At 41.7% G+C, this 14,066-nt stretch overlaps 1 protein-coding gene across 2 annotated transcripts in view; it reads right to left on the bottom strand.

Moving 5' to 3' along the window:
* The window catches only part of DNAH8 (dynein axonemal heavy chain 8), a 313,398-nt gene that overhangs the window by 44,066 nt on the left and 255,266 nt on the right, over positions 1-14,066 (bottom strand). For both annotated transcript variants that reach the window (XM_040249771.1, XM_040249772.1), the window contains exons 82-84: positions 9,367-9,483; positions 7,205-7,306; positions 1,303-1,463 (exon numbers count right to left, since the gene is read on the bottom strand). In XM_040249771.1, the coding sequence (XP_040105705.1) occupies positions 1,303-1,463; positions 7,205-7,306; positions 9,367-9,483 (380 nt within the window). The remainder of the gene's footprint in view (positions 1-1,302; positions 1,464-7,204; positions 7,307-9,366; positions 9,484-14,066) is intronic.

Below are 14,066 nucleotides of genomic sequence, written 5' to 3' on the forward strand. Positions count from 1 at the left end.
AATTCCCAGTGGGATTTCTGAGGATTCCCTTTCATTTCTTCACTTCTTTCCTGTCTCCTGCTAACTTACGATAGTCTCTTAAAATAACACCTAGAGCTGCCACCAAAGCACCATAACTGTTCTGTCATGGGGTCTGAAATGAGTGATGGCCATTGGTGGGTCTTTGGGGGTCACGCCCATGACTTTGAAGATGAAAAGAGGCGTGGTAGAGTTTAGAGGATGTGGAGGGGTGAGAATGAATGTGAGTGACAGAGGCCAGGAGACCAAGCCTTCTGCTGGGGCAGGGAGCATGCTCGGGGTGGAGAGAAGATACAGCGGGAGCAGGGATGCTAGGCCAGGACAGAGAACCAGGAGGTGGAGATGTCCACGCCCCATCACAGAGCTGCTGGACCTGCTGCTGCAGGTGAGTGACCAGGAGCGAGGCACAACTTACTCCTCCCAGCTGTCACAGCTTAGAATCTGCAGCAGGAGTCTTGGTTTCTTCCATTTCCTGAAACGAGGCACTCTGCTGGACAGAAATCCTTGGTCTTTGGTCAGTGAGCCCCAGGCATGAACATCCAGGGAGGTTCTCAGCTGTGGCTTCTTGGAGTCCTCTCTGTGGAGCTGGGTGGTCTTGGATTCAGGTAGGGGGTGAGATCTCATCCAAAGGACGGGCCTGAGAAGGGGCCTGGGACTGGATGCATGTCTTGTCTCTTCCCTACCACCTCTTACCACAGTGACCAGGGCAGGGACATCACGCAGAGCCCTTCTTCCTGGGCTCTGCATCTGTGTCCTTTGCACCTGTGCTCATAGCATCCTGCCTTCCAAGGCAGCTAGCTACTTACACAAGGATGCAGGTGAGCGAGTAGAGGGAGAGGGGCCACCTCTGAGAGGATCCGCAGAAATACATGTCCTCCTCCTCTTCTCTCTGCCCTCCTGAACCTTTTACATTCTGTTTATGACCATTATGTTTAATAGATTTTTTGAGATAAAAGGCAAAGAACTAGAAGGCTACCATCCTACCAGATCAGTGGCATCAAGACCAAGAACACCAACTGGTTTTATGACACAACAGAGGAGAAATAATCAATGCATAAATTAGAGCTTTAACACTGTCATAAACTCCAGAGCAGCAGGATTTAGCGATGGGCAAGCAGGCCAAGATAGGACAAAATTGTAATTGGGAGATAGGAAGTGACACTACTGTTTTTCACAGTAAAATAAAAAGAAGGGAAAGGAGAGAGATTAAGAGAGCAAATGAAGTGCACAGACTTTGCCAGGCTGGGTTATATCCTTTCAAATTAAAAAATGCTAGGAACTTACGTGATATCAGCGTTTGGGTGAAGCCCAAAGACTTCAGGGTTATCTAGAGATGGCAATGACTGGATGTATTCGAAATACTGATCCAAGGTTTTGCACACAGGGATTTTATACCCTGTATAAAAACAGAACGACGGTTCAAACATCTTCTCACTGAACCAGACCTATATCGGAGAGAAAACAGGAGAAATAAATTGATGAATATCTAAATGAAAACCCCAAACTGCCACTGTCAAAGAGATAGGGTCACCTTATTTCCATTTTAAGCATTTTTTATATCGGGTTTGAAAGATCCTTAACAAAACCACTGATAGTATAGTTAGACATATGCATGCATGCTCAGTTGCTTCAGTCATGTCCGATTCTTTGTGACCCCAACAGACTGTAGCCCACCACGGGATTATCCCAGCATGAATACTGGAGAGGGTTGCCATTTCCTCCTCCAGGGAGTCTCCCCGACCCAGGGATCAAACCCACTTCTCCTGTGGTTCTTGCACTGCAATGCCGCTGGATTCTTTACCACCGGGCCACCTGGGAAGCATGGTTAGACACAGATTAAGGAAAGAGAAAGGCCACAATATAAGAACAATGAAAGCCGGTCTCTGTTTAACACCAAAGAAGATCATTTCTAAGGGTGAAGAGGAGAGAGCCAGCCTTGCAAGCCCACCCTGTACTGGAGTAATCTGACAAACCTTGAGTTCACTTTAAAAAGGCAGGGGAACAGATTGCAGAAGCAATAACCACATACATAGACAGACACGCACATACACACACACACACACACACACACACACACACGAGAGCACATCTGGGCATTTTCACTGCCTCCCTTCTCCCCAGAAACAGGGCTCATGCCTGGGGGTTTATGCTTGTGCTCAGCATGGCCCGCAATGGCACTAAACACCATACAGCCAGGAAAACTTCTAACAAATATCTCCCCTCCCACCCTGAGCTGGAGAGCACCCTCTGTTAATTAAGTTATGTCCCTGGACACAAGAAGCAAATATATCCAACCATCTTATTGTTTGCCTTAAGACATCCCTTTCTCATTCTGTATGAACTGATTATCTATAAGGTAACAGCGAGAGAACAAATAAATACTTGGTGTGGATAGACTTATTCTGAAGTGGAGGGGAAAAAAATGTTGAATGCCTATGAGCCTGCTTTGAGGCAATGACTTCTGTGTCTAAAGGAGTGGTTTTCACAGAAGGGAGGGAAATAATGAGATGATGGGAAGAGCAGGGATGCAGGCGGGATGTCCGAATCACTCAGAGGACTCCATGTGGAAAGAAATGGGGATTGTGTTTTCCTTCGATTGGTCACACTTTCTCTATTATCTTCCCTCCATATCCTGCCTCTTCCAGCTCTTTTTAAGTCCAGTGATTGCTCTGAAACACCCTGTTCCCTGGTTCTCCCTATTTTATTCATCACAGTTCTATTCTGTTCAACTCCTGTCCACAAGGCATTGAGCTTGGAACAGGAACAGATTGCAAAGACGAGACACGCAGTCCTTTCCTTCAAGGAGCTTGTGACCCAGTAGAGAGAGGAGCCAGTTACATAATCACCACAATACAAAGTGCACTAAGGTAAGAGACAGAGGAAATAAAAATAGGCAAAGTACTAAGGAGGCGAGCCAGGAAGAAAGAAGAGCCAGATGGATGTCAGGCAAAGCTTTATCTAGGAGGTGATTTTGGAGATATACCTCGAAGGATAGGATTTTAGCAAACGAACTTGTGACTGGGAAGATCATTCATGCAAAGGTACAGAATAACTGATGCAAAGATGTAAGGCAGGTTGGGTACATGATGAAACCAGTGTATTTACCCTAAGATCAATATAACATAGAGGGAAGAGATCAGACAGAAAAAGTGAAGTGAGGTCATATTATGGATGACTGTGGATGTCAAGGACAGGACTGGTGCATAACTGAAAAAATGGAGAGCAGTTGAAAGTCATCAAAGAAAACAGTGCTATGATTATAGTCATTATTTAGAAAGATGAGGTTTTTAGTGATGCAGATGACAAGGGTGGCAATGGCCATGGGGTCTTCAGCACACAGACAGCAAATGACCACCCTGAGTTCTGAGCTGCCAGGTGACATATGCATAAAAAAGCAAAATGAACTTTCTTCTTGTTTTTCCACTTCTTTAATAAAGTTCAAAAGCATAAAGAGTAAATCCACAAATAGCTAGACTTAAAACCACAAGAACAGTTGAGTTTCACCAAATCTGGAGAACATTTTTGGTATCATCAAAATACAGAATATGAAATCTACATGGAGTTACTTCAGGAGACTCTGAAAGGTAGCCTATAAAAATAAGAAGACATTCTTCAAGGACAAAGAGCAAAGTTCTGCAATTACTGGTTTTAAGGGACACAGGCCATAAGATGCTGAGAACAGAGAAAACAGACAAGGATTCAAAGCTCCAAATTGCAAGTCACAGTGACAGAGGATCCGATTTGAAGGCTCTGGTTTTCAACTGAAGCAATTTTCACTCAGGGAACACGGACCAGGTAAAGTGGCAGCAGGTGACAAGCCTTTGCCTCCCTAGTCACCCACATTCTGTTTGAAGACATTAAGCTGAATGTTGATATTTTTCTATATTGAGCTGTCTTATATAAATTTTTAGGAAGTCTCCCAGGTGGTACCAGTGGTAAAGAACCAGCCTGCCAATGCAGGAGACTTAAGAGATGCAGGTTTGATCCCTGGGTCAGGAAGATCCCCCGGAGGAGAGCATGGCAACCCACTCCAGTATTCTTGCTGAGAATCCCATGGACAGAGGAGCCTGGTGGGCTACCGTCCATGGGGCTGCAAAGAGTTGGACATGATTGAAATGACTTAGCGTGCATACACTCATGTATTTTTAAAAGTAAGTAAAATTTTTTATATCAGGCAAATACTAAATAATCAGTATTAAAAGTCAATAAAGGTCAGTTCCCTTTCCTTATCTTCCTTGACCTCTCTCAGTTGACATTTCTTCTTTTTTGATACATTAAAGTATATTAAAGAACTCAGGAATTTGTCCTGTTTCTTTTCTTTTTTCATCCTTTTCTCTACACTTTCTTCTTAGATGATGGTCTCATCTCTTCTCCTGACTTTAAATGCCATCTACATATGACAAATTCCAAATCATTTTCTCCAGCCCGAGCTTTCCCCTGAGCTCCATCTTGTAAATCTAACTGCCTGTTTATCTTCATCCATTCTGTTATTCAACAAATATTTATAGAGTGCCTACTATGTGAGAGCTCCCTTCCAGGTACAGCAATGCAAACAGGTGAAGGCCCTGACCTTCTGGAACTTCCAGTCTTAGACATCTCCACTTGGATGTCCAGTAGGCATCTCAGAGGTTACATGATGAAAACAGATGACATGTGCATATGAAAGCAAAAATTAGGAAATTTCCACCCCCAGCAAAATTTCTTTCCCCAGAAATTCTTTCTCTTCTCTGTAAATAATCCCGTTCTCCATCCAGTTACTTAGGTCAAAACTAGGAGTGATCCTTGACCCCGCCCCTTCCTTCCCCATCAGCACTCTGCTGGTGGTATCTGTACAGTATGGCCAGAATCTATCCACTTTTCACAGTCTCCAGTGCCAAAACTCCAATTTAGGTACTTGTACAATTATTCCAACAAATATGCTTACTAAGACATCTTTTTTTTTTTTTCCTCTGTTAAATCTCAGATACAGAGGCGAGTTCATCATATTCCTGTATTTTGTTATTCTCAGGTCTCTAGACCCTCTTCATTTTAGTTTTTCCCATTTAGCCGTTATATACACTCCTAGTCTCTTCTTGGGGGGCTTCTATTTAAATATACTTGATATATGTCCCTGAAAGCATGTATTTATCCTTGAGAAATTATACAGGTACCACTCTATGCTGCTGCTGCTGCTAAGTCGCTTCAGTCATGTCCGACTCTGTGTGACCCCATAGACGGCAGCCCATCAGGCTCCCCCATCCCTGGGATTCTCCAGGCAAGAACACTGGAGTGGGTTGCCATTTCCTTCTCCAATGCGTGAAAGTGAAAAGTGAAAGTGAAGTCGCTCAGTCGTGTCCGACTCTTAGCGACCCCATGGACCGCTCTATAGGTCTCGTTTTATTTTTGAAAGCTCTGCACTCAACGCTGTGTCCCTAAGATTTATGCATGATGTCATATGGACCATCTCTGCCAAGTGCTGCATTGTATACCATGACAGGCACACAACATTTAACTCCTCGATTCCTCCTCTAACTCCTCATTTAACTCCTCTAACTCCTCAACCTGACAGACTCCCAGGTTGCTTTCAACTTTCCACTCTCCCAAACAATACTAGGGATAACGTCCTTGTACATGTCCACAAACCTGTCTGAGAATTACTCTGCGACATACACTCAAGAGTGGGATTCTGGCTCAGAGAGTAGTCCCATCATACACCCTTGATATCACTCAGTGCCACCAGTGCACCTTTGAAGGGTGAACGATGGTAATACATGTGCTCACCCACTACTGCTTATCTATTCTCTCAGGCTTCTTATCCGTTCTCTTAGGCTTGTTCATTTCCACAGTGGATGCTGTGATGTGCCACCAAATCCTTCTCCAGGACCCAGGCACTGGCTCCCCCAGCTGTCTGGAGTACTGGCTACTGAGGGCTCACAACATTGTCCCTCCCAGGAATCGCCCTGGAAGGAAGCTGCCTCAACCAAGATCATGCCCTGGGGGGAAGGGAGGACCACAGGCAGAATCCATCTAAGAGTCCACTTCCAGAGAACCCAACCGACAATGGTCGTCTGCAGCTCTGTACACAGTCTTGCCATGACATTTTTATGTCCATACATTTTATACAAATATGTGGGGTTTTTTTTCCTAGAAATGTTCTGGGATGTATCTACTCATAATATTTAATTTCGGTTAAGTTTTGCCCAATTACTTCCCTGGAGATCTGCTTCTGCATATCCTTACCAACACTTATCATCATCCACCTTTCTCCAAATACAGTTTAAAAAAAAACCTTAGTAAAGGTTGAAAAACAATTCAGATTTCTGGTCAACCTCCAGTTTACCAAAATACCCCCAGAGCTTATACTTTGTTGTTGAGGTCTCCATTTTGTTAAAGTGGGAAAAAAATCTAAGAATTACCAATTTAGATCCTAATACAAAGAACCCAAATAACCATAAAATACTCCTATATCTGATTTTTTTTCCACTTAGGTAATGTATATTGCATCTTTAACATGTAAAAGTTTTAAGAACAATTTGAGCCTGGTAGATTCTTGCCTGAAGAATCCCAGGGATGGAGGAGCCTGGTGGGCTGCCGTCTATGGGGCTGCCGTCTATGAGTTGGACACAACTGAAGCGGTTTGGCAGCAGCAGCAGATGTACTTATACCATTCATCCTTGGTGTGAAAGCCAGAATTGCTAAGAGATAATATTTTCTAGAAAATGTTTACTCACGTGACCTATGCAGATTTTACTGGGCACTGAGGACAAAAAACAAACAAACAAACAAAAAACACTTCATCAATTTTCAATTGTCTGTCCTAATGGAAAGAGATGACAAAACTCAAATTTTGGCTCATTCTCCAGTCACTTATCTTGGGGCTTGAAATTGCCCTGAAGACTTGCAATCAGAGGAAAAGGCAGAGGTATTATGTCCAATATTTTTATAGGAGGGGTGGTGAACATGAGCAGCTAGTCTATACAGAAGAAGATTATAGATCATTGAGAGTTGACCTTTGTTCTGTTCTGGACCACAAGTAGATTGCTAGTTGGTTTGGTTTTGGTTTGGTTGGCCGATTCTTTTCAGTGGCTCTGCTCTATATTTTTTCCCTTTCAGTGTGGCTTACCTATTACGAACCAAAAATATTCTTATTTAATAGGAAGATGCAATGAGATGTGTTTCTATGGTCTTTTTTTCTAAGTTGACTTACCCTAGCAAAGCAGTTAAGTAGACGTTTATCAAAGTCATCGGTGACTCTGCCCCCATACTGCACCTCTCCAATCATGTACCGAACGGTATTCCACGAAACACCCTTTATTAAAAAATAGAAAAGAGTTATTTGTTGTCAACCCAAACAAATAATTCTAAACATTTCGATTCTTTCTCTAAAAGAAAGCTCTGAAAAAAGAAGCACTAGCTAGACTGCATTTAAAATTACTCATTATCTTATATTAATAACTCTTTTGCTCTTACACGACTGAAATTGCTATGGTTTGTTCACCAAAGAAAAACTTACAATACTAAACATCAGTGAATATATTGCTCATTGATTATTTAAAGTAGGGGAAAAAGAAGATTATTTTTCAGTCTGTGGATGTAATTACCTATTATGTTCACTATAGTAATGCCAAGCTGTTAGAGCAGAAAAAAGTCACGTTTAATGAGGAAAGGAGAAAAATCAAGTAATCAATGCTTGAATATGCTTTCTTAGTAATATATTTTCTGAATCTGCATGAGAACATCTACAAAATTATTTACAAGTTTTTTCTACAATGAAATCTTTCTCTGACTTATTGTGTGAGCTATGACTACATCAAAGCATTTATTAATTTCCATAGCAATCTTATACTAGCAACACATTTCAGATATTAATAGTTCTTTATTTTTAAAAAGTTTCAATACATTTGGGGTAGGAGAAGTAAGGATGCTTGATTTTTATTTACTTTCTCTTGGTTAAAATTTTATTTTTCAGCTACATTGCCTTTCAAAGCAACTATTTCAAGATAACTGTCATTTGTATGTACAAAAATGATAAACAATCACAGATAAGAACCCATATAATTTTTTCATCAAAATGTCATAGTCAAATTTAATATCCCTTTGTAATTTCTAGGAAAAATGATGGTTTGATTCTAGATTTCTCCCCTAGCCAGATAACAATTCATCATGGCTCACCCTCATCACACTGGTACTGTAGAATCTATGATTATCTTTGTGAGAATGTATCTACTGTGAGAAGGAAGAGAGGGAGAGACAACAGGCAACTCGTATTTACTGAGCCCTGACTACACACCAAACGTTGTGGTTTCACACACAAATACTAACTTGTTTATTCCTCTTGGAAACCATGACCATTTTATAGATGAAGAAACAGGTTCTGTGAGGCTCAAAAATTTGCTCAAAATCACAGAATAAAAAACAGATTTCTAACTCCTTGGAACACACATGCGAAAGAACAACTGAGGTTGTGTTCTTAGTTCAGTGACCCTGAGGAAGTCCATTATTCTCTTTAGCCTAGTGTTAGTCATTCAGGCCTGTCCGACCCTTTGAAACCCCATGGACTGTAGCCCACCAAGCTCCTCTGTCCATGAGATTCTCTAGGCAAGAATACTGCAGTGGGAGGTCATTCCCTTCTCCAGAGGATCTTCCCGATCCAGGTCTCCTGCATTGCAGGTGGATTCTTTCCCATCTGAGCCACCAGGGAAGCCCTTAGCCTGGTACTTCATCAGTAAAACAGGGATGATGGCAATGCCTTCTGTAACTGCCTCACCCAGTAGTGAAAATAAAAACGAGAGCCTGCACGCATGAGCACCTTGAAAACTGTCGAGTGCTACACGACCAGTGATCATTGTTACCAATCACTGCTATTTATCTGCATAGCATCTGTTAAGATGTGACTTAAGGTGCAAAGGAAATTTCACATGGGCTGGGAGATAACATTCTCACTTCTGAGGATTCTGAGGTAGCATGAGTGAGATGAAGGAAGGAAAGTCTGACTCAAGGTGCACTTTCTCCGGAAGTACACTAAAGCACTGGGGTGTGACGTGAAGAAGGCTGTGCTGTTTCTGAGAACAACGAGTTCATCCATCACAGCTCTGACTCTCGTGCATGTGCTTGGGAGAGTCAGAGGTAGGGTGAGGGCGGGGGGCACAAGTGTGAAATGGAGAGCCCAGTGCACTCCGATGGGCAGTAGAGGTGTGACTGGAAACGGCTGGGCCAGTAAACAGGTGCATGGAATGACTGATCCCTTTTGGAAGAAGTGGGGGGAACGTTAGCAGGGTCACTGCATATCCCAGACTGTGAATGTCTCTAGAACTTTGATTTAAAGACAGCAATGAAAACAAACAAACAAAAAGAAATAATTTCACTCACTTTCTTAATGTCACATTCATCAAGGTGATTCTGAATAAACTGAACGCTGGCTGAAAAGTCGGCAGAATTGAATTCATAAGGAATATTCCATCCTAAGGGACCAAATTTGCGTCGCTCCTTAAGAACACCAAAGAAAAGTAAGTACTGAGTGAGATTTTAAACTTGTATTGCAGCTGATTCCTTTTTATTAGTAAAACAAACTACAGTGAAATTAAGGCATGATGCTGAAGTAAGTTGACATCATAAAAGAATATATCCCAAACCATTATTTGGTTTGGGATACGGCAAACATTAGAAATACTTTTCATTGGCTTTAGATTGTTGACAAGAAAAGCAAATCTCTGGCTATTTGCCAAATTGGAGTCCGGGGTTTAAAAAGTCTAGGTCTCCATTGTCAGCTCAAAAAAGTGCAGTAGGTGCTCAAAAAATAGCTGTTGAAGGAATTCACTGTTCTAAATTGGACTCTTGAAAGTTTCAAATGTTAAATGTAAGGGTTTGAATTTTTGCTTTTCAAGTTGAATAACCTAAGCTCACAAGGGTGTTCAGACTCCCTGCTAGTATCACTTTGCAATCTTGCAGTTTCAGATTTTGAAAACTAAACATTTTCTATTGTAAACATGACATAACTGCCTTAAAACATATTGCCCTTATTTGTCCTCTCCTGTGAAACAGTGGTTAATCATTTCAAACCATCAAATTACTCATAAATAATCAAACAGGGCTCAAGCCAAATGACTCAATTGCTTTGATATTCTGAGACCATTTTAAAGGTATCTGAGTGTCATTATTGATATTTCCAGAACTTGATCACATACCATCAGCTTTCCCTGCCTCCACACACAGTCAGTCTAAGAAAAGTTCAATTATTTATTCAGGTTAGCTCCTGACCTTTGATCCAAGTGTCACTCATGTGGAGAGTAGAATCCTGATACATCTGTGGGAAGATATAATTCCACTTCCCTACCTCTAAATGTGTACTAGCTTTTCCTTCTCTTTTTTGCTTTCCCTAACCCAAGACACATACACAGACATAGACACACACAGACACACACACACACAGTTTTCACAAGCCATTCTAATACTTCTTTCTGCAGCTGTTCCATGTTTTAGACCACGAATAACACTACCATTTAAAGGAATCTAAATGAACTTTAATTTGGGCAAATTCACGGACAAGTCAGAGAAGAAATTGAGAAAGTGAGAAGCTTTAATTACTGATTTTTGGTAAAGAAACCACCTGCCAAGGCAGGAGACACAAGAGATGCAGGTTTGATCCCTGGGCCAGCAAGATCCCCTGGAGAATGAAATGGCAAAGTGCTCCAGCATTCTTGCCTGGAAAATTCCATGGACAGAGGAGCCTGGTGGGCTACAGTCCATGGGAGTCACAAAGACTCCCTGAACACAGGGAGTTGGACACAACTGAACACACACAGCATAGGATATGCTTTTAAGCGTATCCTAAATCAAAATTAATTTGGGTCCAGATGTCCTGGCCCTGGGAGATCAGACTGAGGACAAACAACCCTTAGACACGTAAACTGCTACCATTATTTCTAGAACTGTTCTTCTTTAGGTTGGGTTGTCAGGTATCAGGCATTCGTATGGAGCGACTCCCATTTCCACTCTAGCTAATTAGATCAAAGGTGGACAACCAGCCCAAGACCAACAACATCCCCTCTCCCAGGAATTTGAACTTAAGAGTTCAGAATTGGTATTCAAAGTTTGTCCTAATCAGAGCTCACTGAGGTGAGCCTCGTTCAGGTTGTTCCAGGAGCAAGGGTGGCTTGGAGGATCTATAGGACATTAACACAAAAATGCATTTGGCTAACCCTTGAGTCTCTAGAATTACTTCCATCTTGAAGACTTCAAAGTGAAAAATGCAAAAATACACTTATAATTAAAATGCAAATGTTTTCCCATTAAAAGAGAGAATCATCTCTAAAATAGTTTTACCCATTTTGACTTAATTTTTAAAATTTACTGGTCAATCAGACAGGAGACTGAATGAAGAATAATTCTTCCTTTCCAATTACTAAAGCTGCTTAAATTGGCTCTACAGAAACATTCCCATTTATGTGCACTGAGTGACTGCAATTCAGTTGTTCCTTAAAATGTGATCTTTGAAAATTGTCCTAATGCTGAGATTGGCTTCATTTTACATTACTATCAATTTTTATTTGTGAACACTCACTTCTTAGGTTGGTTCACTAAAATCACAGATGGTTTAATTCCTCTTGGAAAAAAGGACAAAATCTAGGTATCTTTTCTTTCACAAATGAGGTCATTTCACTTTCTTGCTATTTTTTTGTACTTATTGATTCCTATAAGTGACAATTAAGAAAAAACAACACGTAAGTAGCACCTTGGAGTTATATCAGGATAGACTCAAACCATTGGGACCTAAGAACTCATTTGGAAGCTCAAAAGCAGAGGACTTTGCTAGAATTTGGAATGTTTTGGAATATTGAATCTCTCCGATCCAATTAGTGTTTTTGAAATTATGAGTCCTAGGTGATATCATAGAAGAATATTAGAATCAGTGCATTTGCAAGAAGTTTTAATCTAGCTGAGAAAAAAGACTTAGAAACAAGGGAAGGACAATACGGTAGTAAGTATAATTAACTGTCAAAATTTCACAGACGTTAAGCTTGAAGAAGACATTCAATCAAGGGCTCCTGGGAAGAACGAAACTGCAACTGGTCTTTGAACAGAAGGGAGAAAAGAATCCTGAGCTTGGTCAAGGTCAGGAGCAAAGACAGGAGTGCAGAGCTCATGATCTGTTCAGAGGGAGGCTGCAGAACTGTGCCATTGCAGCAGGGGACAGCCTCTGCTGAGTATATCTGGAACTATAGCCCCACGTGATGGTTCAGGGGTGGATGGAACACAGATTTGAACATCAGGAGAAAGAGCTAAGCCTGACTCAGCAGAAAGGAGTTGTTAATCCATTATTAAGTTGGAGAGTCATGATTTTAGGAAGACTAGTCTACTCCCTACTGAATTTAACCAATACAGTTCCTTCTTTCTGTTCCAAAGGATATGTAAAACACGACTACCAACACAATATGGAAAATGTGAAATCCTCCACAGAACACCGAAGAGAAGCTGTTCAATGGAATCATCATTTTAACAATGTCAAAGCCATTTCCAGTTTTATGTTAGAATCTACCTCAGCCTAACGATCCTCTCTCCCACAGTCCAGTGCAGAATCATTTCAGGCTCATCTTCAAAGCAAGGCTCTCTTTAGAGCATTGCATCCTATTTATTTAATACCTGGAGCTAACATAAAATGAAAAATAAAATCCATACTGGACAATATAAGAGAAACATCAATAGGTTAAAATAATTAACAGAAATAGTCAGAACCCCTGGGAAAAACTATACAGGAATGTGTAAAAGATATTTTTAGAAAAAATTCTGTATCATGTTACTATAATTATTTTCAAGAGATTAGCACTAAGAACTTTATTATCACACCTCCCCAAAGCAAGAACTGGTATTCAGACTATTAAATTTTAATTGAGTATTTGTCAAGGCTTAAACCTAAAAAAAAGTCAGGAAAGTAAACACTTTTCTGAATGAGGAACTGCTAACAGTGGTACTCCCTGAGCCCCACCGATATCGCCATTTTTATTAAATATTAACACATATTTTAAGAGCCATGGTAAAATTTCCAAGTTTGCAACTGCCCCTGCAGGCAGTTAGAGCTGCTAATCAAAGACTCTTGTAATAAACCTCACAAAGTTGTGTATCACCCATAAGTCCCAAACATGGGCTTCAATGTGGCAAGCCAAAGTGAGAAAGAGAAATATCCAAACCATGAAAAGGACATAAAAATGACTAACGACACCTCCCCCAAGGGCAGTGGCTCTTTGGCAGTTATTCTCCATTCTCACTGAATACTAGAATCACTTGGGAAGTTTTACAAAGGTCTGAGAACTTCACCACAATGCCTCCTCCAAGGGATTCTGGATTCAGGCAGTGGCTGAGGATCCAGTCATGAAGATGCTTAAGATGTTCACAGGTTCAATTTGCTGGACCACTGCTTAAGATGCTCAGGGCCCATTGTGGTGTGCCACAAGGGCAGTACATGAATCATCAGTGGGAACAAAACAGCCAAGGTTTTCCTGACCTTCTGCAGGAAGTGTTGGTGGGAGACTACAGATGGAATTGTTGAGTTTCAGAAGACCTAGACTTGAATATATTTAAAACTAAAATCCTGAAGGGTGAGTGTGGGCTTGCTCTGAAGCCCAGATAGTGCTACATTGGAGCTTCTGGGAATCGGTAATGAGAGAATATGGACACCAGAGGGACGCTTCCCTTGCGAGTCATCTTTCAGAGGATGCAGCAATTGTCCTCAAGAAGTAGTGGCCAAGTAAGTGGAGGCGTGCACCAGGGCACTGGGATGAAAGGCTCCCATGGGGAGGGCAGGAGGACTGGCTGGCCGAGGCAGAGACATCAGCTGGCTGCAGTGAGAGCTGACTCGGCAGCAGTAACCTCGGAGCCAAGTTCCTGGAGGAGGAGGGAGGGAAGCGGGGGGAGTAGGGAGTGAGCAGAACTTGGTGCAAAATTGGTTGCTGCATCTATGCAAGTTTCCATGGCGGCACCCAGGTCACCCCCTCCCCCTGGGTAAGCCTGCTCCCACCTTAAGACACCCTCCGCCACTCTTCTACCCAAGAAAGTTGTCCTTGACCAGTCAAATC

Source organism: Oryx dammah, unplaced genomic scaffold (assembly GCF_014754425.2).
Source record: "Oryx dammah isolate SB20612 unplaced genomic scaffold, SCBI_Odam_1.1 HiC_scaffold_11, whole genome shotgun sequence".
NCBI classification, from domain to species: domain Eukaryota; kingdom Metazoa; phylum Chordata; class Mammalia; order Artiodactyla; family Bovidae; genus Oryx; species Oryx dammah.